The sequence below is a fragment of the Harpegnathos saltator genome, unplaced genomic scaffold (assembly GCF_003227715.2).
Source record: "Harpegnathos saltator strain DR-91 unplaced genomic scaffold, Hsal_v8.6 scaffold18, whole genome shotgun sequence".
Taxonomy (NCBI): domain Eukaryota; kingdom Metazoa; phylum Arthropoda; class Insecta; order Hymenoptera; family Formicidae; genus Harpegnathos; species Harpegnathos saltator.
Window position 1 is genome coordinate 115754 of NW_020229961.1, and position 27048 is coordinate 142801.

Below are 27048 nucleotides of genomic sequence, written 5' to 3' on the forward strand. Positions count from 1 at the left end.
GAGAGAGAGAGAGAGAGAGAGAGAGAGAGAGAGAGAGAGAGAAAGAGAGAGAGAGCGGTGTCAGTGTGTGATCGAGAATTCAGACGATTGAGACGATCAAGTAGACTGTTTCACGAACGAGTCATTTGCGGTGTGTAATGCGTGCCAACGGACTCGGGTGCTCGTTTCGGCGACTGCTGCCGGCGCAGACGATTTAGTGATTCCACGGGAAAACGACGGACTCGCGCTGCCGATACGCGAACACCGATCATCAATCACGGTGAGTAATCTTGTTCAGTATACAGCGCGCGACGCCCACTGCGGGCATTTAAATCTCTCGGCGCGCACCGAGCGCGCCAGGCATTGAAGTCTCCGGCCAGCGCCTCATCCTCGTCGCGCGAGATCGCGCGTTGTCGCGGAAACAACGTGCTCGACGTTTGTTTCCTCCTTACTTTCCGCGACGCGAGCACGCCCGTCGCGAGTGCGGCGAGGCTGCAAAACGAGCGCGTAAAGATTTGTAAATTATAATAAAATTCTTCACTTCGTCGTTTTGCAGCCGCCTGGGGGACTTTTCCTTTTTCTCCCGCGACGGGAATTTAGCTTTCTCAGCCGCTAATCGTCTAGTCTTGACCCAATATCATTGACCTGCTCTATTTTTAATGGTCCTACTGCCCCCTCCCTCGAACGGGGACAAAAATCGGATGTAGAGCTCGTACTGTTTGGCGCTCGTCCACGTGTCGTCGACAAAGGCACGCTCGTCCCTCCGACACGCCCCTAGCTAGCTTTTATGGCTTTTGTGCTTTCGAGATGTCCGAGTGGTGGAGAGCAGGGGAGAGGGAAGGAAAGGGTAGAGGGGGAGAGAACGGGGTCCTCGGTCCTCGGTGTGCGGTTAGTCGAGGTTAGTCGCGTCAAATGAAAACATTACCGTCACCCCTCGTCCCCCGACGCCTGTTGCTATAATATTTGCTTACTGGTATGTAGCCTATATCGTAATTCTGTGACACACAAAGGGCCCCAGGGCGACGACACTTGGGCCAGCATGCATACATTTGTTGCCGCAAGTGCGAGAGAGACCGACCGTTACAATTATTATGCATGAGACCGCCGGCGAGACTCTCCCATGTCAAAATATATTTATTGCTGCCCTCTCTCCTCTCCCCTCCCCTCCCCTCCCCTCCCCTCCCCTCCCCTTCGTGCCCGCGCCTCGCCGTTTGCTCCGTTTCTTTCTATTTTTTTTTTCTTCCTCTTTCTCTTTCACCGCGCCGACCGCGGCGGTGCGTCAGCCACCTTTGTTACCCTTTCATACGGTTGTTATACCCACTTGTATACCCGTGCGAGAGAGGAGAGAACCTCTCCTCTCCGAGATTCTCTCCTCGTCGCGCTGCATGTGCACGCGCGCTCTCAGGGACGCATTTCTTCATTTCGGCGGCAGCACGCGAACAGCCGCGAGCGATGACGGCCGATCGTGTACTCTCTCTGGATCATCTTCTGTGATCAAACGGTAGGAAAAAGCATTGTGTTTGCCTCGATGAGGAGGACGCTTCGACGGATGAAGAGAAAGCGAGACACGCGCGAGGAGCGAGCGTTGACACAATGAGTATTTATTTATCCAACGCTCGCGGATTCGACGGGGCGACGGGAGAGGAGAAGCCGATTGCAAAAAGCGCGCAAACTTTGCTCGGGGACGATTGAGAAATTGTTGCGGGACAGACGAAAGTCAGCGGTCTTCAGCGACTTTGAACGTGGCCGAACGCGCGCGGCTGTCATTTGCATATCAACCCCTTCCGAGGTTGCTCGTCGTCGTCGTCACGGGGTCGTGATCTGACTTAACGCCTTTTTGCCGGCTTCTTGCCTTCGCTACCTTCCGCACAACAGTCGCGCGGCCAGCACCGAGAGTCGTGACAAATACGCGTATTATCTTTTTTGTCGTATCCCTCGAATGGAACCCCCTCGAGGCCCCGACCTAATCGCCCCGGCCAGACACATAGATGGGATACTCGCCGGAGAGTCCGGTGTTCGCAGATCCAGTCCTCTCACGTGACCCTCGCGTCGCGTTTAATCCGGGGAAAAAGCGCGTCGTAAATTTTTCAATGCGCGAAACCGCTCTCGCACCTCCGCTTTTTGCTCGACTCGCCGACTTCTCGTCGCCGTCGTCGGCCCCGATCGCATTAATACAGCGCGTTCACGTGTTCAGAAAGTTCAGCGAGTCCCGCGGCGAGAGTTTTATTAGTTACGCTAAACATTTAAACAATATTTCGCGTCGCGATATCCGCGAAACGCCGCGCAGCTCAGAGAGAGAGAGAGAGAGAGAGAGAGACGGGGAGCTAGAGGAAGAGAGAGGGAGAGAGAGATAGAGATCGCCTGGAGTGAAACGTGCGAGGGCATGGAAATGTCGCTCCTTATCTCATCCGGATCGTACGGCTTTCAAAAGGCGCGTTTAACGGTGCGCACGCAAATTACCCGTTACTTTTCTAATCTAATCCGGCGCTCTTTGTGTTCGGCCGACGATGATTTGCGCGCTACAACGATCCACACTCGACCTCGCTTCCGTTTGCACGACGATGTATCTCGTTCGGGAGGCACGGTCGCGCTGAGTGGACAATTGGATCGTCTTATCGCGCCGCGCGTAAGGACGAGCGGGTGGTCTAATGGATTTTTCCTCTCCGCCGCGCCGCGCGTTATCGCACGCGAGTTTCCCGCGGGAAATGCTTCCGATACTTCCGAGATCTCGGACGTTGTCGTCTCGTGACGGAAATCTGCGTTTATATCGCCCGGCTTACGCGAGCATGCACACGCACGCGCGCGCGCGCACACACACGGGAGAGCCTCCTCCAGATGCTCTTTCAGTTGGCGATATTGCCGGCGTCGTTACAGGGCCGTGCCTTCGGCCTTTTATGAGATTATAAATCAATGGTGGCGCGCTTAATCGCCAAATAAAGGGAGATTAAATTGCACCGTCGAGGCGTACCGGTCTCTCGCGCGCGTCTCGGACGGAGCAGAAGACCGATATAAAACCCGGAGCTTTTATTCGCGGGCGAACCGTCTTCCCTCCCTCCTTCCCTCTGCCTCTCCTTCTTATCCTCGTACAGCACGCGGTTGTTTAACGAATTCCGTCTAGGGCTGCCGTCTCGCGCGCGATTTTCGTTCTCGGGGACTCGGGATCTCCGGATTGGCCGATTACGATCTTACGATCAGATCTGAGACGAGGCACAGATATTGAGAATCTGGAGGCAATTAACGCGGAAATTTGCTGCTCTCAGCCGACGTAGCCGGCGCGGCGCGTCGGCCGCGATTCGGCCGGTCCTTGTGTCTCGCGCGTCGTAAGGAAGGAAAACTGTGATAGAAACGCTCGCGCACAATGTGTCGACATGCAGCGAAATTCTGCATGAATAAATCATCGTACGTGTCGCGACTCCAATGACCGTGCAGAGTCCCGTCGATCACGCGAGGTGCGTTATTTGGCGGATGTAGATCGCCGCTTAGTCACAGCCGCACGCGACGCACGTACGCACGAGCGACACAGTTCGCGATACAGGACTTCTCGATCCTCTTCCGAGCGTCGCTCGCTCTCGCGTCCCGCGCGAAAAGTAGCCAGGAAAATTCCGCGAGTCCTTCCCCCCTTCCTCTCTGCGTCACGGCACCCGGCTGGGCACCGGGCTGATTCGAGGCGAGACGACCGATTTTTCTCCGCCGAGTCCTCTCTGCCCAGGATGATTCTCTCCTTTTTTCTTCAGGTTCCGCCGGTCGCGGTGTTACGTATTCATTCGGCGCTGCGAGACGTGCCGCTCGCGACGCGTCCTCGCAGTCCTGCATGCGCCGAGAGCAGCTGCGCGCTCTCTCTCTCTCTCTCTCTCTCTCTCTCTCTCTCTCTCTCTCTCTCTCTCTCTCTCTCTCTCTCTCTCTCTCTCTCTCTCTCTCTCTCTCTCTCTCTCTCTCTCTCTCTCTCTATCTATCTCGACGTTGCACGTGCACACGGACAGCGCATTCGCATGCACGAGGACATGTACGCGGGCATAACGAATCACGGTGCTTCCATGAAGAGCACCCATCGCGATTCCCACAAGCGCGCGAGAGGGTCGCGACCGTTCTCGATTGACTCTCCTTTCTCTCTCTCTCTTCTCCTTCTCTCTTTCTTTTTCGAGTGGCGGGCGAAAATCACTGTTAAAAATCGGATCGGTCACGGCTCGAGGAGACAGACAATGTCGTCTACGACGGTGCGGCTACCTGCGGCCGTCGAGCGCGCTGCCTCGAGGACGAGCTCGTTCTCTAACGCGAGGCTAAACTGTCGCGATAAATGATCCTGCGGAAGGTTATTAATTGTCTTTGGCTCCCGGCCGGGCGCATTGTGGATCGCGAAAACATATTAACCGAAAAGGAACTCCGCCATCCACCCTGCCATATGCTCGCGAACGACATATACTGGGTGTAGGAAAAGTCGCGCGACTGAAAATTTCGTCGAGCACCGTCGTTTGCCGACATTTGATATTTCGAGTCGAGGATGAGATGTGAGAACTCGGTGAGAAACTTGGTCGAGGTGAAATTTACGTGATTTTATGTCAAAGATTGACTGTACGCGATGATATTTTTAAAGTTTGACTAACAAAGCATGACGCGTCCGTTTTCAACGCGGTCGTTTCGCATCAGCCGTCGCTCCCGCTTCGCGGAGATCTCCGTCGAAGTATGTTATTTCCGATACACCCCGTATATATCGGTGCATCGCTACGTCTCTACATACTCCCGCTGAGATGTGTGCACGTCGATGCGCAGGATCATTTTTCAAGGATTCGACCGACGCGCTCGTGAATGAGCGGTTACCATCCATCAAACGGATCGTTAAAAACGCATCGATGCCAATACAAATTGCGCAAGGCGCACGTTGCCCGCATCATTCCGTCGAAGCTCTTCCGAAATTCCCCGACCGGGTATTTCACGGGACTGCCTTTCTCGCGAGAAAATTGCACTCGCGCTCGCGAAGGAGTATTTAAATTTTTATCGTCACACCGAGTGAGCGAGTAGCGTCAACCTATCAACGTTCAAGGATACATGTCCTCTCGCGCGGGACGTGAAATGTCGCAAAATATTGAAAGTAAAAAAACACATAATTGCGATGCCGACGATTATAGTGTACAGAATACTCGCCGTACAAGCGTTTGTCACTCGGCGTTGAATAAAAGTTCTTCCACTCGCAAAGTTCTTCCCGGAGACTTGGCCAAACTTCGGGACGATCGCGAGTTTTCATCGCGGCGCCGCGCCGAAATCTCCCTTCTCGCGCAGAGTCGTCGGCGCCTCTCGCCTCGCGCTCGCTCGCGCGCAAGATCCTGTTTATTTGATGTAATCCGGTAATAGTCGTCCGTATACACACACGGCGTATGCGTTTATTCGCGTATAATCCCTCGGCGCATAATTAAACGCCGATAATATCGAGAATACGCGGCCGGGGGAAGTCGAGCGCGCGCGCGCGCGCGCGAGGAACTTTCGTGCGCTCGACGAGCACGCCGACGCCGCCGCTGCGTATCTCGGGTGATATATCGACCCGTTCTTTCGTGTGTAGATTCATTAACTCATTAACGTACCGAGAAAAATCGTCGGCCGTACATCACGCCGGCCCCCGGACAGTAATCAAGTGCTCATTCTTAACGCGGTAATAAATATGTGAATTAATACACCGCCGATTAATTATATCGCGCCCGCGCAAACTCGCGGTTTCTAATGTGTGCGCGCGCAACTCTCGTTGCCGCGGAGAATTATAACGACGGACGCGCCTGCGAGAAACGGCCGCGGAAAAGTGATTACGGCGCGGTAACGCGCGCACGTTGCGCAAATTACCGCGTAAAACTAGATTCCTCGTAACGGGCGATCTCTTTCGCCGTCTCGTCGCCGCGGCCGCGGCCGCCGCGCCGCCGGCATCGCGAGACGCGGCTCTATCGCGCGAGCGACTTCGAAATTAGCACCATTATACGCGCGAAGGATCTTCGCGCACGCTCCGACAGGTAAACACTCGAGAAATGAGTCCGAGAAATCGTCCACCTTCTCTGAACGGTAGCGCGGAGCCAGCGCTCCTTATTAGTTCCACGTACTTCACTCCGCCAGCCACTCGAATAATGCAGACTCGCGCTCTGCCCCCTTCCCCCCGCCCCCCGCCCTACTCCACGCCCCGGACGAGCGGGCGAGAACGATCCTCGCCGGTCCTTTTTTCCGCCCGTTTTTCCGCCGCACGTGTCGCATATAAATCATCGCGAGCTTTTTACCGGCCGTTATGATCGCGATTCCTGCGACGCGACTACTCCGAACTGCTGTGAACCTTCGCTCGAGGTTCAAGAAAACTATTTGTCGCGCGCTCTCGTCGCCGCGCTCTCGCTGCTGCCGTTGATCTCCTGCATTTTGTCCAGTCGTGCCACCTGGCACGTGATAATTTCGCGTCTGCAACGAGTCGCGTGTTTCCAAACGGATTCGAACAATCGAATCTGATCGATCAATCAATTCAAGATCATCATCGCGCAAAGTGCAAATCGCGCATCGCGCGTTCTCTTCTTCCGGCGCGAAGGCGCGTTTCGAAGATCCTCTCGCCAGTGCGCGAACGACGTGGAGCGCGCGTCGCGCATAAAGAGCAGGAATTCCGCCGTCGATTACCGGACGATGTGAGGCCGGAGGGGGAGGGAGGGGGGAGAGAAGAGGAGGCTGAGGGGGCCGATTACCGCGGAGGGCGATCGAGCGGGCCCCGAGAAAGGGTTGCGAGACGGTGAGCGAGGGGTAACGACGACAAAGGCAGCGCTCTGCCGGCGCTGCCGACACGGCGAAAAAAGCCTCATAAAGGGATAAACGTCACACGGGACTCGTGTTTAATGGCGCGTAAACTGCGATGTGCCCCCGTATATGCCGCAGGTATACGGGCGCGTGTGAGAGCGTGCACGCGGGAAGAGTCGACGAGTCGCCGTCGAAGTCGACAACGTCGATGACGACGACAACGACGACGACGACGACGACGGCGACGGCGACTTCGTGACCCTCGTGACCCCGTAAGCCGAAATCTGGAGCAGGTACGGCCGACCGTCGCGATCGACTTCATTAACGCCCCGGTGCCGGGCAAATATTGACTCCGTTGATGGAAACTGGGGTACGAGGTGCCGTGTGTTTACAGTGGCCAACTCGTGGGCCCCTTTCCGTTGACTCTTCTCCCGCCTCACCTGTTGCCCGAGCGCGCGTTCCATTATGTGCGTGCTCGCTCGTAAGCCGTCGTCGTCGGAGTCAACGACACCGACGACGACGCGCCGCGCCGGCGGATTGGAGGAGTGCTCGCGCGTTCGACTCTCTCTCGGCCGCGCCGCGTTTCGCCGCGTTTCGGAAATTCGCGCGCGCGCGCGACAAAGCCGCGATATCTCGAAGACGACTCGAGAGAGAGAGAGAGAGAGAAAGAGAGAGAGAGAGAGAGATTCCGTCGCGAGCGGGCCTGACTTGTGCGCTCTGTGATTTCTTGCAAATCACGGCGTGTACTCACGCCGCTCTTCGAGGCGTTCCGTTCCCCTCGGTTATTAGGGCGACGGTATTTTTGCCGACCGCGCCGTCGGCTTTGCTCCACCTCCGACGCTCTCGCGTCTCGACCTTTGCCTCGCGCCCCGACCTTTCGCGCTTATTGTTTTCTTCGTATCGCGATACACATCTCTCGCCGTTCCTGCGTTCCTTCGCTCGCTTGCTCCTTCGTCGAGCGAGAGCAAGCGCGATCCGGTGGCGATCCGTTATATATGCCCGTGTGCTCTATTTGTCTTTGTGTTAGGCTCCCCCCCTATATCTCCCTGAACTGTTAGGCTCACTTAGAGCAACCGATTCTCGGACTCTCTCTCTCTCTCTCCCTCTCGGCCGTATTTGTGTGTTACGAGTATATAGGAAGGAGCGGTCGTTCTCGTGATCCGTTTGAACGTGGAATATTTCGAACGCGAGGAAATCTCGTCTTCAGAGAAGAAGCCGCTACACGTGGGTCGATTTTAGAGAGGAGGCTTCGAAAGAGAGGAAAAATGATTTGCTCGAGACTCGCTCGTACCTTCGTTATATCATACGATTATGTTACGACTATATTGTTCTCTTCATCTCACCGTTTGCCGGCTTCGAGTGCCGCCGGGCTGGGGACACTTGAGGCGACTAATCGGTTGGACGGGTGGCAATTAATGAGAATGACGTTATCACGGATCTCTGTGGCATATCTCACGACATCTTTTTGGCGCCGGGACGACTCGCCGAGCGGAACGTTCGTGTCTCAGCTCGTCGACTCCGTCACGTCACAAGGTCCGTCCTCTTGTGTGTTTCAGGTGTGCGCATTGCGATCGACGCGGCACGCTCCGAGTTGCGGTAACATTCTCCGCTATCGGAAGCAAACGCACTGCAGTCTCTCTGTCTTCAAGTACCAGCGTTCGGTCCGTTGGATGGCGATCGAGGAAAACAATCGCGACGCGCGACTACCGCAGGAGCGGGACGGTGACAACAACCGGCCTTCCACTTCGCGGGGGGAGCCTGTGCGTGTAGGAGTGGTAAGTTGTTCGAAGCGTTTTAAGCGCGGCTACGTCGCGCGAAAAAACTTGAAACCCTTAACGAACCTCTGGCGGGCCTCGACCCTCTTTGGCTCGTTCCCCTTTCGTCGTGTCTCTTCCTCGTCGTCGTCCTCCTCGTCGTTCTCCTCGTTTGCTCTCCCGGCCCGCCGGGAGCGACACGACGAGCAGAGCGACGACCCGTTTTCCTCGGCGGCGCAATTACACAAGGAGAATCGACGACGACGGACTCTTCTGGATTATCGTCGCTCTGAATCGTCCTTCAAGCAGCAAGCTCGCGTGTGAAAAAAGAGAGACATCCACCCCGGGGAAAGCCCGTCTCGCGTTTATCGTCTCGCGGCACGCGGATTGCACTCTTATTAAATCGACGAATCCGCAGGTGGTCCGTTTCTTTCTCCGTCTGAAATCCCTTTGCTTTGTTTCCGTTTCTTGTTCTTCCCCCACCCCTCTCCCCCCCTTCCTTCGCCTCGATTCTCCCATGAGCTATAAAGACGCGTTTTTACGCTCTCAAGGAAAAAGATGCATCGTGATTTTGGCCTATCCAAGCCGATCGTTTTGTTGCACGCGCGCTACGAACGACCGGCCGAGTTTTCAATCGCGCGAGATACCGACCGTCCCCGTGAAGCGACGATTCATAAAGTCCGAGGAGAGGCCGGTTTCTTCCTCCTCCTCCTCCTCCTCCTCCTCCTTCTCCTCCTCCCCCTCCTCCTTCGTGTCTGCCGCGATATCAATTTCGGATCGGAGATTTTTATACCGCGCGCATTCTCGATGATCGAAACACTCGCACCACGAGAGGAACACCGGCCGTAACTCCCTTATCGGGGCCATCAGTGGTCTAATTTTATTCCAGTTTACTCGAAAAAATGGCTTCCTCGCCCCGGCGACAGCGTGCTGCCCGGGGCAGATGGCACCGTTCGTCGGATAGATAGCGCTGATTTATGACGCGCCGCTGGGTTCAAACGGGTTTCGATTCGAGCATTAAGAGAGGGTGGGGAAACATAGATTCGGAAAGAAGGGAACCTAATGATTCCCCGGATATCCATTTCTCTCGAGACGGCCCGTGGCCGAAGATCTAATCGTCCTCGCCGAGCCGAAAAACGCCGAGCGAAAGGATATATGTGTGCGTATAAAGTTCTCTCTCTCTCTCTCTCTTTCTCTCTGTCTCTCTCTCTCTCTCTCTCTCTCTCTCTCTCTCTCTCTCTCTCTCTCTGTCTCTCTCTCTCTCTCTCTCTCTCTTGTACGATATATCATCGCGGTGCTTTACGGGAACGTTGCGTCGAGTTTGTGTTGGACTTGGAAAATATTCGGATGAAGGAGAGAGAGAGAGAGAGAGAGAGAGAAAAGAAATCGAGGGCGTGCGAGAACGATTCCTTGAGCGCGCTCCTCCGTCGTCCTCATCTTTCTCGTCGTCGTCATTAGCGTCGCGTAATCGAGGTTCCGCCATACTCGTAGGCATTTTTCTCGTACTCCAAACCCTGTTCGAACGTATCCGTAAGATATCGTGGGAGGAATAAAAAATCGAAGCGAACGTAGGAAACCGGTTCTCGCCTCCCCACCAGTCGGCAGCGGCGCTTTATTCTTCCAAGGATGAGCCGGACCGACTGACTGACGTATCTCTTATTCTTCGAGTAACTTGTATAATTTCTATAATTGCAGATGAACCAACAGTGCAAGGTTTGCGGTGAGCCGGCGGCGGGTTACCACTTTGGAGCCTTCACATGCGAGGGTTGCAAGGTAAGCGCGAGGAGAGAGGAGATGACTCGCTCGTGTAGAGATAAGATTTTAGTTCCCGCGAACTGTCGGTCCGGCTGGACTTTGCGATCGCGGAACTTTTCTGCGTGGTGACGTCGTCGTGAATTCGCGCGAAACGAGCTCTCGAAGCTCGTTTCGTTCGTCGTGTTCGTGTGTCGCGCGCGCGTCAGTTACGTAACACCCGCGATGCAAATTTCACGCGCTTTGGAGAACAACTTGAAATGACCAGACTCGCTCGCGCGGCGGCCGATCGAGCGAAAAATCGGCGCGAGGAGGTCGAAAGAAACGGCGGACACTGGCTGCTGCGATGAGAGACCGCTCGGAAGCGCGCAATTTCGACGCGCGGGAAGCGGAAAGCGGAGACAGAGAGACAGAGAGACAGAGAGAGAGAGAGAGAGAGAGAGAGAGAGAAAGAGAGAGGTAGAGAAGGACAATGATTTATTGGCGCGTTGTCTTCCTCTCTCGGGAGGGCAATGGAGCTTCTCGCGAGGCAAGAAACGCACGGAAGTAGTTTCCCAGCCGATATTAGCCTGCTGCGTGGAATTCGCGATGTCGTAAAAATCGCGACGCGCGCCGGCCGGTGCGATGAATCGGCAGCGTGTGCGCACTCTCGCACTCTAGTTTAAAGAAGAGGCAACTTGATAAGCCATGACGGATGGCGAACGACGAAAAGGCGCACGTGGTGGGGCTTCCCCGACGCGTCGCCGCGCCGCCGTCACGGTCGGCGAAAGAGGTGAGAAAGTATGATACGTGGAGAAAAGGTGAGGGAGCCCGCTCGCGCGCCGTCGGGAAAAAAATCTCGTAGCTCGGCTCGAATCCGTAAGTGGACGAGAGACACGAGCACGACCAATCGATTATCCCCCCCGGATCGTCCCCGTTCGGCGATGCCTGCGCCTCGGCGAGGGCGAATCGTTTGGAGAATAATCGCGCGCCGACGAGGTGATAAAACGTGCCTTCAGATCTCGCGGGGATCGTCGCGAGAGCGGCTAAAGAGAAACCGGCAGCATTCAATTCGGGGGAAAGCGGCCATTTTTTGCCTTCCTTGTGTGAACGAATCAATTACATCTCGCCGGTGGGTATCTCTCCCTCTCGCGAAACTACGTCCTCCGGAGGAAGGATTCTTATCCCGAAAAAATGGACACGTCGCTTTCTCGGGACAAACGCGGGACAAACGCGCGAGCGCACTACAGAAAGCACGACGCTGAATAGGGGGTGGAGGGAGGGGGGTCTCGTTTCGATCGCGAGCCGCTTCCGCGTGTTGGTCGCGCGAGGATCGCCATGGGTAGCGAGTAATATTCAACAGGTGGATTCCGGGTTGCGCACGTGCGCCGGGACGTGTGCGTGCGTGCGTAAGTGCGCGCTCGGCGTACCGACAAACGACAAGGACGACGACGACGACGTCGATACGGCGGCCGATCGGGTCTCGTTAGGCCGCGCTTAGGTGCTTTGCGGGGTGTTGACCCTCGCTCTCGTCCTCTCGTCCCACTAACGCGCGCTACACCGTGGAATATCGGTACCGCGTACCAAGTGACCCATCCGATAGTAATTGGGCCTCATTAAGGCAGATGGTTCTGTTGCCAAAAGCGAGGCAGGTCCGAAATCGACGCGTCGCATATGAATATCAACGCAAACGATCCGCGATCTGAGTCTTCTTGCCCTTCTTCCCTCTCTCTCTCTCTCTCTCTCTCTCTCTGCTGCCCCGCGGTCTCGCACTCCTGTCTCGCGCGTCTGTCGTTCCGTAAAGGATGCGGTGCGCCAATTTGCAGATTCTCGCTCGCTCGTTAGGTGACAAGGTGAGGGAGGCGGCAGCGGCGGCGCGGCGGCGGAGAACGAGAGATTCGGGTCAAGCGGGCAGAAACGCGTCGCGTTCGCTTATGATGCAAATGCCATTGTTTTTTGGGGCCTCGCATAATGCGCGGCCGACATCGCGAGAACTTTTTCGGCTCTTCTCGCCTCTCTCCTCCGAGCGCGCGCGCGCGCTCCGCGGAAGCGCGTGACACGGGGGACCAGAGTTACTCATCGTTCGACAATGAGGGCTCGGCCTCTCGGAGTCTCGAAACCTCCTCGTCGACGAGCGATCGGGGACAGAGCAGTCGGGCACAAAGGCTGTCGTCGCGTTCTCGACCGAAATAGGAGCGGAGGACCCCACTTTCCACGCGTCCGAGTCGCGCGACACGCTCGAGCGTCTCGCTCGATCTCGCTTCCTCCTCGTCCTCTTCTTGCGTCCCACCGAGACCACTCGGGCGCTGGGAATCCGCCGGGCCCTTCCGGCGCGGCGATTCGAAAAGACACTTAGGCGGTAACAACGGCTTCCGGCGGCGCGAACGGAAGAGGATGAAACGCTTCGCGGAGTCAACGGTGCACACGCGCGGTGCATAGAAATCGTCCCTCGAGCGGTGAAATCGCCGCGCGAGCGTGGCGATTCTTCTCCTCGCCGAATTGGCAAGGTTGTTGTGTTACCGACGCGATCGAATGAAACGGTGAGCCTCGAAATGATTAACACGACTTGGACGACCCGACGACGACGACGACGACGAAGGAGATAACGCTCGAGGAACAGCGTGCTGAAGATCGTCCCCGCGTCGGCCAAGCTCGATTTCTCAGCCGCGCTCGCCGCGCTGAGCCGCGCGCGAGTCGGAGTCTCGTCACGAACGACAGATTAAGCGACCAGTTTGGATTTTCCCTTTTCCGTGCTCGCCGAGCGTGTCGGCTCGGCTCGCGCACCGCGATATATATCGGCTCAACGCCCTTTAGACACCGCCGATCAGGTAGGTCCGCCGCGTGTCCTCGAGTGTCACCGCCGAGAGAGAAGCGCGCGCGCGCGAGCGCGCCTTCTCCTTTTGTCGCAATCCTGTCGCTCGTCGAGCCTCGTAGCGGCTCGTGCAGAACTCCCGCGACTTCGCAAGAGATAATGCTGCGTGTCGGCGCGAGCGTGATACCCAAACGTCGAATTTCCCGAGCCAAGTCGGAGCTGCGCCTTTACAAGGCGCGGGAGCAAGCAGATTTCTCGCAGGAAATCGCGGAACTTATTTTCGCGACACCTTCTGTAATAAAGAAACAAGAAATAACGATGAAACGAACCATCCACGTACGGCACAAGAAAAATGAGAGGAGGACGGGGCGAGGGGGGAGAAGATCGGGGTGAAACCGTGATAAAAGGACGTAGTGCGCGCTCGCATTAAGAGCGCCGTAAACGCGATTATAGACCCAATCTCCGCGCGCGATATCTCTCTCTCTCTCTCTCTCTCTCTCTTTCTCCGGCACAATTAGCTCTCTCATAAAGTGACATTAAGCCGAGCATAAGGTGGCGCGTGTTAACACACGGCAAGAATCCGCAAAGTAGAGTTCGCGGGCTCTCCTCTCTCTCTCTCTCTCTCTAGCTCTCGAGCGTCTCGCATGCGTGCGTGCGCTCGCGAGACGGGATCGGCTCTCTCGGCGGCTTCATGGAAGCGCGACGGGCCGCTTAACTGCGGCTATTACGTCGCCTAATTGCCGACCATTTAAATACCGGCCGCCGCGAAACAGAGATAGCGGCGGACAGAGGGACCGCGCGCGCGCGCGCGCAAAGAGCGGCCGCGGAGCTTAGCGCCGTCGCGCGATCGATTCAAGTCGACTCGAGTGCGCGCGATCGGCCGCGGAGTGGACGATCGCGAATCGTCGCGTATCGTCGGAGGCACTTACCGGTCTTAAATACCGCCTGGTCTATAAATCCTCTATTCTGGATCGCGGCTCGATAACGTCGCGCGGCGAAAGTCAGCGCGCGACCGAAACGGGACTGGCGGAAAAATCGACGGAGACCGATTTGGAGTGGCGGTGCGCGATTCGCTTCTCGCGCAACCGCGTCCGCGACTTATTCTTACCGTGTCGCGACAGCTCGCCTCGGCCCGGCGAGAACGGTCGAAACGCGCACTCGAGGAGGAAACCGCGAACCGCCGCACCGCGCTTCGATCGTATAAAGCGGCGATTTACGACCGGGCGGCGGGAGGGAGTGCGCGTATGTGGGCCAAACCGCACGGCGACGGCAATTTTACGCGCGCTTTACGAGCCGATAAATCGCGATCTATGAAAGGATCTGTCGATCCGGCGACGTTACGCGCAGAGCTGCCGCCGCCGCCGCCGCCGCCGCCGCCGCCGCCGACAACCGGCGCTTGAGAAATCGCCATTTCCACAATTGTCGTCGTCGCTCGTCGCAGGTCGAGTCCGCCTGTCCGCGAGTCGCTCGTTTATTAAAAAAGAAAGAGAGAAAAAAAAAAGAGGGTACTCTTATATTTCATTCGACGCGTCTGGCTTCGAAATTTATGTCGAATTTTATTCGCAAACATTTCGCGTATATTCCCTCCTCCGCTCGTCCGTCTCCTCGCGCACATTCTCGGGGAGCGCCGCGAGCTGCTATTGAAACGTTTAAGATTCAAACGGTAACGCCGCGGCGCGGCGAACGCTGAGGGGAACCACCGGCCGGCATCGGCATCGCGCAAAGGGTCGATACGATCGCGCGAGCTAAATAACCGGCGCCGCTCTCGCTCATGCGGCCCAATTCACGCTTGTGCGCGATCGCATCGCATCGCGCGCTCTTGCCGCAGACGGCGCGCCCTTGACGAGGAATATTTAGCATGCAGCGGACGCGCGCGGCTCCGTGGATCCCGCTCGTCGCGGTCGCTCTTCGTGCTCGACGCATTGTTCGCGGAAATTTGGCGCGAGCGGCGATACGTCGGGCGTCGAATATAGGTGTAATTATCATGTCAAGCGCGCGCACGCGCGATGTATCACGCTTTGCCGTGAACGCGCGAGGCGGTGAAAAGCGGCGCGGCGGTGTGCGCGCCCCGCGGATACCGGTTTATTAAATTTTATTGCGGCGCGTGCCTCACGCTCGCGCACCCCCCCCCTCTCCCTCTCTCTCTCTCTCTCTCTCTCTCTCTCTGTCTCTCTTCCCTTGTCTGCGCTGAGAAACGGACTTTCAAAATCGCGAGAGAAAATCAGCATACAATAAACCGCCGGCCATTGTTTCTGTAGTTAGGAACTGTCGCGCTCGCGCTCTCGCGCGGCTATCTGCAATTCAATCGGCGCGATACCGTAGGACGTGGAAGCGTTTTGTGTCACACGTGATAAACTCAAATGCCCCGCGAGCGCGCGCGAGAACGAGTCGACGTGTCCGAAGTCGTCGGGGCTCCGCAGGCGATCGCGATTGCGAAACGCACTCGTCTCGCACGTTGACTGAGAATAGCGTCTCGCGAGCTTCGTTCAGCAGGACGAGTGCAGGATCGGCACGTGGGTGATCGCGCGCGATCGCGAGCCGATTTCCGCGCTACTTTGCTCTCTCGTTTCATGTCTGCCGCGCGACGCGCGATCAACGCGTGCTCTGTTTCTACCGGAGCGATAAACGACGGTATTTTTTGAGGAAGTGCGTTACGCGCGAAGGCAATATCCATTTGAGCGTTCACAGCGATCGGATGTTCACGCTCTTTGATAGCTCGGTGGTTTGGATATTGAAGCGCCCCGCATAGTGGGATGTTTGTATAAAAAAACTGGCCAAAATTATTTTTTGACGAATTTCGGCTTGAAACGTGCTACGGGGGCAGTCTGAAAAGTTGTCGGCCTAACAATGAAAGAAAATTTTTTTTGCCGCGAAATATGTTTTATTTTTCAATATAATCTCCTGAAACTTCGATACATTTCTTCCAACGTGTTTCCAGTAATTCAATACCACCGTTAAAGTGTGATTCCGAAAGATTCTTTTCGCTCTGGTGTATAGTGATGGGTCCAAGTTTCATCAATAGTTATGAAACGACGCTTGAAATCGCATTTTATTTTGCTTAAGACGATCCAAACACGCTTGAGAAATATGCATTCGAATGCGTTTTTGATCAATTGTTAGCAAATGCGGCATCCATCTTGCACAAAGCTTTTTCAACTGGTGCTACCACTCGAATGATTTGACAGATCGACTAAAATTTTACATGGGTTTATTATATCAGGATGCCACTTTCCAATACAATTATAGTTTAACAGTTTCTAATGCCATGTATGTGTCAGGTCAAGAACTTTTCAGACTGCCCTCGTACTAATTATATATATGATCGTTATAAAGATTTTGTATAAGTTTTTCATGAGATAAAGTGCAAATGTATACGTAGAAAAATTTTAATAATTAAGAAAGCACAATATTACACATCAATAAGTACTCAATAGACAAACTCCAAATTTCTTCAATGAGTATATACCATCTTCAGAATCAACATCATTTTCGTCTATTGAAATATCTCCTCTTCTCGGTGTGGAGTCAGTGAGAAGAACCATATCCAATGTTTCCTTTAAAAATGGTTTAGATTTTTTTCTTGGTACGGGTCTCATATTTGTTTGTTCACGGGTCAGAACTTGGTAAAAGTCTGTTGATTATATGTTCATATTACAAAAAAGGAAACTTCATGTCTGAATAACCTTTGGACAAAACCTAATTTACGTTTAGGGGAACAAAAGTAATTGCTAAATCCGCGGTTTCCCGCGGCTAATTCTTTCTGATATTTTATCCAGAGAGATTGCTTTTTCATTTCACCCAAGAAACGTAACAGGGATAGACCCTGAAGTATAACTAAATCTTTCGAGTTTGACATCGAGAACGCAAAAAGATACGTTATTGAATGCTATTTTCAAAATCGTATATCCACGTGAAAAAGAATTCGATTGTAAATAGATATAGTCTGAAACATTTCTTCATATCTTTCTCGAAGCAATCCGTAACGAAAAATTTGGCACTGCCACTTCTAAGAACCTCAAAATTCTGATCGAAGACCGTGTGTTATAAAACGCTGAGAATTTATACGTGCAATACGAATAACGTCCAGATCCTGACTAACGAAAACGCTTCACGTTATCGCGGACTAATAGAAGCATAGCGGTCCATTATTCCACAGATATTCAACTGTCTAAGACAGTCGCTCATGTGGAGCAGGAATGATTTTAAGAAAATTGACTTTTGCCCAGTTCTTCAGGCCAAACATCCCACAGTGGCGCCGTGCGAATGTTTCTTATCAACCGATCGGCGACACACACGTTGTCTCGCAAGTTCCGAAAACTCGCCGAAATATCAGGAAATATCGATCGCTATCGAATTATCATCGTCATCTTTTCTAGCGATCGGCCGTTATTCATCAAGAACGACCGATCGTTCGGCTCGATCGGGAGTCACTCGAGACGAAAACGAGAGTGCTGCCTGTTCTGAATAAGTATGCGGAGTGCTACACGGGGCTCTCCAAGGTCTGCGACGTCGAATGACGTCAGCACGTGCTCCGCTCATCGTTCTTCGTCTCATTCGCGGTCTCCGAGCGAACGATCTCGTTTCGCTGGATTCCCTGGAGTCGCGCCAAAAGTTCGCGTCGTTCGCCGTCGCTCAGCGATCCGCGAGACATTCTTCTCGATTACTGAAATCTCTACGGCTAGACTCTCTGTAACGCGGGAGGGGGCGGGGAGAGGGAAATATGTCGGTAAAGCTCATAGCGAAGGGCTCCGAATTTTGCGCAGACTTTGCCAACCCAAAGTGCTCGTCGTCGTCGCTCGTAGCAAGCGCAACGCGATTATTGCGAGTACACGTGTGTATGTGTGTGTGTGTGTGTGTGTGTGTGTGTGAGTAGCGTCAGCTCCAGGTTAAAAACAAACGTCTGTCAGCGTCGTGTTTGAATTTCGTTACGTCGCGCTGCGCCTCGCAGGTGCATTTCATTAGCGGACGCGGACAAATTGGACTTATCTCGAAGTCATCGTATGGATTCCGTGTAATGAAGCGGATCGCGGCGACTCGCGCCCGACCGACCGGCCGACCAGCAGCCGGCCGTCCATCCATTGCGACGCGCCTACGTAATCGCGAGGATGCACAATTATCCGCGTAACGTCGCGTAAGACGAAGGCGGATATGCTCGCGGCGTACGTGCGATTAAAAATAGCCAGACGGATCTAGATACGTTTTTTACGCGGAACACGCGCTCGCGCGCGCGCGCGCGGTAAGGTTCTTTCCTGGAGGACTGCGTAAACTCCAGCCGGAATCGGTCGGCGATGCAAGTCGTGGGGCAACTCTGCCGGGAAAGAGAGGAAAACCATCGGGACGGGTGTCGCGGCGCGCGTCACGTGGCGGAAACGCCGCGCGACTGACGCTGTGTAATCGATTATTATTAGCGCGCGACCGCGCGCGCGCGCCAAGTCGAGTGCCACGTAGTACCAGGACGCGAAATCCAGATCGCCGGCTCTCACGGCAGACCGCGTCATCCTCATCTGGGAAAGCCAGCGAGTAGCGAGCGAGGAAACACGGGCGAAGGATGACCGGACCGCGCGAGGTGCGGGGAGCAGCGGGAGAGACGACGGCAGGATGAGAGGAGGATGTGGAGGTCGCGATGACGCGCCGCGTCGTGTGTGATTGTAGTTTGCGATCGCGGTGGCCCACGACGACGACGACGACGACGACGATCCAACAGATCAGGGCCACTCGCATAGGACCCATAACTCCCTGAAATTCGGGAGAAAGGGTGCTCGCCGAGGGTTCGTCGAGACATTTGTCAACTCTGACGGTAACGTGCTGCCGGACGCGTTGGAAAGCACGGCGGGCGCCGTGAAAAATGTAAAGCTAGTCCGGGCACGACGACTGCCACGGACGACGGAGTAAATTTCGGCTTTTGAAATGTTGATCTAACGCGAAACGTGGAATCGATCTTTCATGCGCGTGTCAGAGTCGCGAGGAGGAGTCGCGCGGTCGATTCCGCGCGGCATAATCGCGACCACCGCCGCGAAGCTGGCAGCCGTGTCGCCGCAGCACGGCTTCGTGAACTTTTCTCTCCTCCGCCTCCTCTCTCTCTCTCTCTCTCTCTCTCTCTCTCTCTCTGTCCCGTCCATGTCGGCGTCCCCCACGTCCCGCTGCCCCCTCGGCACACGGAATCCGAGGCACCTGTGCCGCAAGCATCACCGTGCGCGCCTTTCTCCGTCACACCCGCGGCGGCGCGGCGTAACGCGACGCCTCGTCCTCGTCGCACTCATGCGCGCATCTCTAAGCCTCTCTCGGTCCATTTCTTCCCGTACCTTTACCTCTTCGCGCCGCACCGCGCCCCGCGCCGTGACCCTGTGAACATATGCCTGTCCTTCTTCCTCGGCCGCCTTCGCCTCTGCCGCCGCCGCCGCTGCCGCTGCCGCCGCCGCCGCCGCCGTCGTCGTCGGTACCATTATGTATATTCCCGCTCGTCCCGTCTCGCTCGTTCGCTCGCGCCTATCAACAATCTATATTAAGGACGTGGGAATGTGAAATGGCCTGTCCAGCTATGCCAGCGATGCTATTGGAGTCGCGGTGTGGCCGTGTCGACTGTCTCGACTCTTGGTCTCTCTCTCTCTCTCTCTCTCTCTCTCTCTCTCTCTCTCTCTCTCTCTCTCTTTCCTTTTCTCTCCTTCCATTTTTCTCCGCGCATCCTTTCTTCCACCTCCACTTGCATAAACGCACACACACGTACATAGTATATAACAACGCACCTAACAACCCCATCCCACTCCCCCCGTGTCACGCGTTCATGCCGTGACCTCGGATTCGTGCACGACGGATGCTGCACGCCGAATCCCATGCGAGATGCGCCGCGGACTTTCTCGTAAAACGTTTACGAGAAATCCGGTAATGCCGCAGCCTCCGTTTCTCCTCCTCCTCCTCTTCCTCCTCCTGTTGCCGGCGCTGCTGCTTACTCTTCTTCTTCTTCTTCTTCTTCTTCTTCTTCCTCTTCTTCCTTTTCTTCTCCTTCCAAAAGTAATTTTCGTCTTTTTTCCCCGCGGGTCGTTCACGTTCGCGGATAATCGTCTCCCTTTAGGAAGTAGCGTGACTATCGCGCCGATTACGTTTTCGTGTACTGTGTAGCGTGGGACCGTATGTTTGTTTAGGGAAATCAGCTTAGCGACCGTTCGCATGACGGGAATAATGGGCATGTGCCCTCGAGAAAATGAACAATAAATTTCCGTCGGAGCGACGGGCCCGTCTCTTCTCTTGCCCTTCTACCGCCTCAGCGCAGACGGTCGAATTTCTTAGCGGGTCGCCAACAATTGGCCGACGAGCCGAAAAGTTTCCTCGGTCGAACCGCGCTCTCCGCGAGGCACAGCGTCGCGTAGCGTCGCGTCGCGTCGCGTCGAAGCGACAATCGTATATTTGCCGAGTCACTTAGCTCGTCGCGCGAAACCCGCGACTTCGCGGCGGATGGGACTCATTCGCGGTACCGTCGGGGCGACCGGTGACGGAGTCGACGGATCACGCGGAAAAGCGAAGATTTGCCCCGCGTTGCATTTGGCGGGTCAGATAACGCGAGCTGCTCCCGGTCGATTCTCCTCACGCGCGCGAGGACGCCTCGCGTCTCTCCCGTGGGGCGAATTATCGTCGCGCGTCGGGCACGTTGATCGACTTATCGGACGTCGCGCGTCACCGTCACATTCTCATCATCATCGCGCGCCGGAGAAACGCGTCGTCGCAGACCACTCGGCCGATTCCCAGCGCGCGCTCTTCCTCTCTCTCTCTCTCTCTCTCTCTCTCTCTCTCTCTCTCTCTCTCTCTCTCTCTCTCTCTCTCTCTCTCTCTCTCTCTCTCTCTCTCTCTCTCTCTCTCTCTCTCTCTCTCCTTCTCTCTCTCCCCTCTCTCCCCCTCTCTCCCTCTCTCTCTCTCTCTCTCTCTCTCTCTCTCTCTCTCTCTCTCTCTCTCTTTCTTTTACGGTGCAGGCGGTCTACTTTGGAATTCCTTATCAAGCGAATTAGTCGATCTGACGTCGTATGCTGAATTTAAACATCGACTGTATAATCATTTTCTTGAAGCGGAAGAAACCATTTACCGCGCAGACTCCTGCACTAGGAAAAAAATTTAGTATCTCTAACAAAACTGTTTGGTTGAGGCATTTTTTAATAGCAACCAAATATCTTGTTTCGTATAACAAAATATTTAGTTGTCTCAACTAAATATATTTTTCTGCTTTGTTCTCTGGACCAAATGATGTTGTTCTTAGACTTCATATGTAAAAATTAAGCATATATAAAAAATAAGCATTTTAGTTATTTTATCCATAAAAATTACATAATAACGAAATATTATTTTACATAAACTAAAATAAATGCCCAATGGATACTATTCTTGTCTTTCTGTGTACTAAAATTTAGATTTTATATATTAAGAAAAAATTATAGTATTTTTGACAAAATTCATATGGTTGAAGCTTTTTGGTTGCTGCAACAAAAGTATTACGTTATACGAACAAACCGTAATCAAACAAGATATTTGTTTACAGGAACTAAACAGTTTTGTTGAGCATACTTTAACCAAATTATTTTGTTGTTACAATTATCAATACATTTTTCGTAGCGTGTATGCGCTGAACTTGCTGTGTACTTACATTCGTAAATGATTCGCGTAACCTGGCGTGTTAATTTTCAATCCTTGCGCTTTGCTGTACGTTTCTCGCGATTTCACATTATCTGCCTTTATCTGTGTCCTCTTTTCGCTTTTATTTTATTGTGTTTTCTCATGTTCTTCATAATTCACGCATATTTTAATTTTTCTTATGTCAACCTGATCCATCTATCTCTTTCCGTCTATACCTCATCAAGTACGACAGCTTCCCCCCCTATTTGCGCTAATAATCATAATTATCGTGTAATTTCGGGGACCGCTCCAAGCTCGACGACGACGAGGACGCGCGTTTTCGACACGACTGGCTGGTTCTCACGGAGCCGACACTTTTCGCTCTCCTTTTCACGATCACGGACGACGATTTCACCGCGTCGCCTTTATGGCGTTACAAATCGATGCGGGATTCCGGGCGTGCCGTCCGATTTCAAATAATCTCAGCGTCTCTCGCACGCGTCCCTAAATGGCGCGCGTTTCAGCGCGGTTCTCCGCGGACCGCGACCGGTTGCTTCGCCGTTGTTGTTGTTGTTGTTGTTGTTATCGCCGACGTCACCGTCGTCGTCGTCGTCGTCGTCGTCGTCGTCGTCGTCGTGCTGATCCCTGAGACCGATGGTCTGCCCGTATGCGTACGTACGCGGCTGCGTCCAACGACCGAGCGGACAAGGAACTGTGCAAAAACTTGAAAAGCCGAGCGCTCACACGCGCGCGCGCACGACGGTGTTACGTAACCCCCGCGAATCCCGTTGTCCCCCCCTTCGCCGGGATTGTCCGAGTGTCGCTCGTGTTGACTGACCGAGTGAGCGCGCTCAACCGCCGCGCCGCGCCGCGCCGGGCTGGGCCGGGCGACCTGCGATGCAATCGCTGCTGTTCCCGCGAAAGACAAAGTCATCCGCGGCGCTTTAAGAACGTCGCCACTTTTCCCAGTCCCGGGCCGATTTCAGGGCCCGTTATGGCAGTGGCGCGCCGTCCGGATCAATTACACGCGCGCGCGCGCGCGCGCGCCACGTCCGCGACATACCGATCGATCGCGCTGAACGTGAATCGCCGATATCTCCCTGACACGCTCGCGAACGCCGCGAACGTGCGTGATGCTCGCAGGTCGATTTCACACTGGCTCGTGTTAGCGTTGCGATTAGCGTGCGATCGCCGCCGCGGCAAGATGGCGGCGCAGAGGCTACGGAGACGCGAAGACGTCTCCTGCGTGTCCTCGGTGCCGTCTCGGAGCATCTGCGAAGCGGAAGCCGTCGATCGTTCGCCAATGGCAACCCCCTTCGCGCAGTCGCGAAGTGAGTTTGGAGACCCAAGCCGGTATATAGTCATCGTCCGCTTCGACAATTAACGCGTCCATTCTCATCCGCCTGTAATAACCGCCAGTAATCACGACAATTAGCGGTCCAACGTCCAGCCGGACGCTCGAACTCTGCGCGGCTCTGATCCGGTTTCTCCGTTTTCGGAGAACGCTCGTCGAGTGATTCATATCAGGTGAATCAGGCAGCTCCGGAAGCCGGAAAGAGATACACCTCGAAGAGCGCCGTCACGCTCGCGGACACCTCATCGTCGCTCGTGTCGATGTGCGAGTTTTCGGCATTTCGCCCGCCCACGTGGCTTCCGACCCGACCGAGGAGACCCTCTCTCGCAGTTGGCGACGAGGACCACGTGGTCGCGTGCGACGCGCTCTCTGCGGCTCGCGTCACTCCTCCGCCTCCTCACCTTCCGCTCCTGTTCCGCAACACGCACGAGCGCGCTAATCGATCATGACGTAATATCGTAGCGGCAAAGCGGGGAAGCGTGAGAACGCGGATACGCCAAGTTGCGTAGATCCCGCGCGATCTCGTAACAGTCCGAACGCGCGTAGCACCTGTATATCGCTCTCGCTCTCTCCCTCCCCCCATCCCCCCCCTCCTCCCGCACGCGAGAGGCGCATGCGGTAACTGCGCTTTAACGAGGCATGATTATGCTCAATCTTAAAGAAGAATCGCCCCACGAGAGGCTAGATGTCCTCCGCGGCTCGACCCACGCCGCGGAGGAAAACCGACAAAAGGACCGGCGGCGGAGAGGAGACGGTTCGGAGGGCGAGGAGGGACGGAATCGCGCTCGCGAGTTTTGTCGTCGCTGATCGAAAGGGAAGTTTCTCCCGAATACGGAAGCTTAACCGATCGACGCGACTCGTTGCGCGGCGTCTTTTTCTCTCCCTCTTTCTCCGTCTCTCTCTCTCTCTCTCTCTCTCTCTCTCTCTCTCTCTCTCTTTCTCACTCTCCCTCGAAATTTCCGGAGGGTGCGAGCGGCGAAAGACTGCAAAGCTGTGTCGTAAATTAGTGCTCGATGACCGTGCGAGCGAGACCGCGCGCGCCTTTCGAAGCAGCGGGTCTTCTCCGGGCAGTTTTATCGTCGGCCGACAGGCGTTTAACTTTACGAGCGGCCACGCCACGTATATACTCTATCTCCTCCTCCTCCTCCTCTTTCTTCTTCTTCTTCTCCACCCCCTCCTCCTGCACCACCGCCTTCTTCTGCCCCTAGTCGTCGTCGCGTCTTTGCGCTCCCTTCGCCCTTTGCTCGCTCGCTCGCTCGCAGCCTCTTCCCGCTCGCCCCCTCCCCCTCCGTCTCGCACGCCTCTCTTCTAGGCGCAGGCATGCTAATTCACGTGACGCGCGTAACATTAAACCCTGACGTTTAATCCGGTAGAAACGCGCGTGGCTTACACGGGCACCGACCGTCGACCCTTTATATGGTTCGGTCATATGGAGATTTCTCCGCGCGGTCGCGGACGTATCTGGTAATATCCGGCGCGAAAGTACCGCGCGGCCCTCTATCGCGATAATGCTCCGTGTGTCTCGATAATCCGATTAATTTATATGGATGAGCCGCGCCGCGACTCTTGGACGCGTCGGGGTCGAAAGGTCGGGCCGCGAGACCGCGCGAGGGGCACTTGACTTGATCGTCGTTCGTAACGCGAGATCCTTGCGAAATGCCGAAGACGACAAAAACGCGCGCGCGCGCGCGCACGTTTGTAGATCAGTCTAACGAGCGATCAGTTAAGCGCGCGCTAATTTCCGCGGATGCGTCAGCGAATCCTTAATCTCGTCGTGCGGGTTGCAATGGCACGAGGTCGGGTCGCGCGCGAACGAGAATCCACCTTTGGAGTGCACCGAGAGAGACAGAGAGAGAGAGAGAGAGAGAGAGAGAGAGAGAGAGAGAGGGAGAGAGAGGGAGAGAGAGAGAGAGAGAGAGGGAGAGAGAGAGAGAGGGAGAGAGAGAGAGAGAGAGAGAGAGAGAGGGAGAGAGAGAGAGAGAGAGAGAGAGAGAGAGAGAGAGAGAGAGAGAGAGATTATTAGTCATCTTGCCGGCGCTCGAACGAACAAACAGTCGCAATGTGTCGTCGCTGTTTATTATTCTAGTTACAAGCATCACTCGAGCGGACGCTCTTTCCTCGATGTCCCATTCGAAGGTGTCTCGCTCGAACGCTCGCTAAGAGAGAGAGAGAAAGCACAGCCAGGACCTAACGAGAGCTTTTCTTCCGCTTGCCTGTTGCAGTCATTCTTCGGCCGCACGTACAACAACGCCGGTAACATCGCCGACTGCAAGAACGGCAACAAGTGCGTCATCAACAAGAAGAACCGCACCACCTGCAAGTCCTGCCGCCTGCGAAAGTGCATCCTCGTCGGCATGTCCAAGTCCAGCTCGCGCTACGGCCGTCGCTCCAATTGGTTCAAGATCCATTGCCTGCTGGCGGAGCAGAGCAGCCAGAACCTGGCGTTGGCGGCGAGCGCCGCAGCGCCGTATTCGTCCAACTACCTGACGAGTTTGCTGCGGCAGCACGAGAACAATCAACACAGTGACAACCGGGTGGAAGTGTCGTCGCCCAACCAGGAGCTGGCGCAGCAGGTGCAGTCTCGGTTCGCGAGCCTCGCGATGCTGACTCGCGAGCAGGAGTGTCGGCGGTCGATTACCGGCTCCGACGAGGAAGACACTACGGAGGAGCAGCTTTCGAGCCGGCTGCGCGGCTGGGGAGAGGTCGGGTCGCACCGGGAAGCAGCCGCGGCCGCGGCCGCGGAGGACTACGCGGCCTCCAGGAGGAACGTTCTGCCGGAGGAGAACGCTTCGACGACCTCTTCTTCGCCGCTGAGCTCCATCCGGTCCAACGTCGCGACCATCAGCTCTTCGCTCGGCAGCATCGTGAGCGTGCCGGCGACGATGGTACCGAGGTCCCTAGTATCCAAGCGGCACACCGAGATATTGAGCGACATCAGGCAGAGAAGATACGCAGAACAATACAGGAGATTCGACTCCGTCAGCGAGTCCAGCTCGGGCAGCTCCGAGGACGACGGCATGCGCGACACCGAGCTGAGAAGCAGCTCGGAGCGACTCAACCGCATCAACTCGCCGTACTCGTCGGACCATGAGATATCGCTCAGGATCCCGGTTAACACTAGGGTCGTGTGCAGAATCGAAGGGCGTGTGAACCATGATATGATTCACACGACCTTCAATTCTGCGACTTGCGAGGGTAGACTGTCCCCGGCGCCGGCTGCCGCCACCCCGACCACCTCGCAGAACAGCTTGGCGGGTGGTGATCGTCTTCAGATTAGTCCTAACCCGGGTCGCCTCGCCGACGAACAGAGCGAGCCGATAGACCTGAGCATACGGGGCAGCAAAAGCTCCAGCGAGACGGCCAACGACGACGAGCAGAGGTCCTGCACGCCTCTCGACCTGACGATACGATGAAAGGATGCCTGAGCCTCGGCAGGCAAGTTGACTTGTTGTTGATGTTGGCGCCGGGCACGCACGCACGCACGGTGGATCAAGGTCTCGCCGACTACGTGTGTCCGCAGACGCGAACGAGTTCGGGAATTTGGATAGACGTACTATACTGATGGTAATCGATTGGTAATTTGTGATAGTGGCAAATCGGTGACGAGTGAGACGAGAATACAGACACCTGGCAGTGACACGGACATTGTGCATTGGATTGATCGACGTTGTGCAGAGCGCCTCTTCGTACATATGTATCGCGAATATGTATATACATGTGTCGCGAATGCATCGGCCAGTAGCGAGAAGTGCCTTAATCTAATATATTTATATAATTAGTTATAAATATATCGTCATGCACACATAAATGCACACGCGCGCGCGCGCACACACACACACACACACACACACACACACACACACACACACACACACACACACACACACACACACACACACACACACACACACGCTACATATATGAGTCTACATAACGGCCTCTGTAACTAAGCATCTATACATACATAAGTCTATATAACTAAGTGAATAACAAATAAATTCAGTGTTAAAATAAAAAAAAAAAAGGATAAACTAGTCGCACACGGCGACTCGACGGATACATCCCAATTCCGTACGGGG

At 55.1% G+C, this 27048-nt stretch overlaps 1 protein-coding gene across 2 annotated transcripts; it reads left to right on the forward strand.

Moving 5' to 3' along the window:
• Positions 1 to 26803, forward strand: LOC105191455 (protein embryonic gonad). 2 transcript variants are annotated; one of them, XM_011154878.2, is made up of 4 exons: positions 1 to 259; positions 8280 to 8498; positions 10173 to 10250; positions 25192 to 26803. In XM_011154878.2, the coding sequence occupies exons 2-4, from the start codon at positions 8394 to 8396 to the stop codon at positions 26380 to 26382; spliced, it is 1374 nt and encodes a 457-aa protein (XP_011153180.1). In that variant the 5' UTR covers positions 1 to 259; positions 8280 to 8393; the 3' UTR covers positions 26383 to 26803. The 2 variants fall into 2 exon arrangements, with proteins under 2 accessions (XP_011153180.1, XP_011153188.1); XM_011154886.3 differs by lacking the exon at positions 1 to 259 and adding an exon at positions 9367 to 9636 and having other exon boundaries at positions 8369 to 8498.
• Positions 26804 to 27048: the final 245 nt, after the last annotated feature.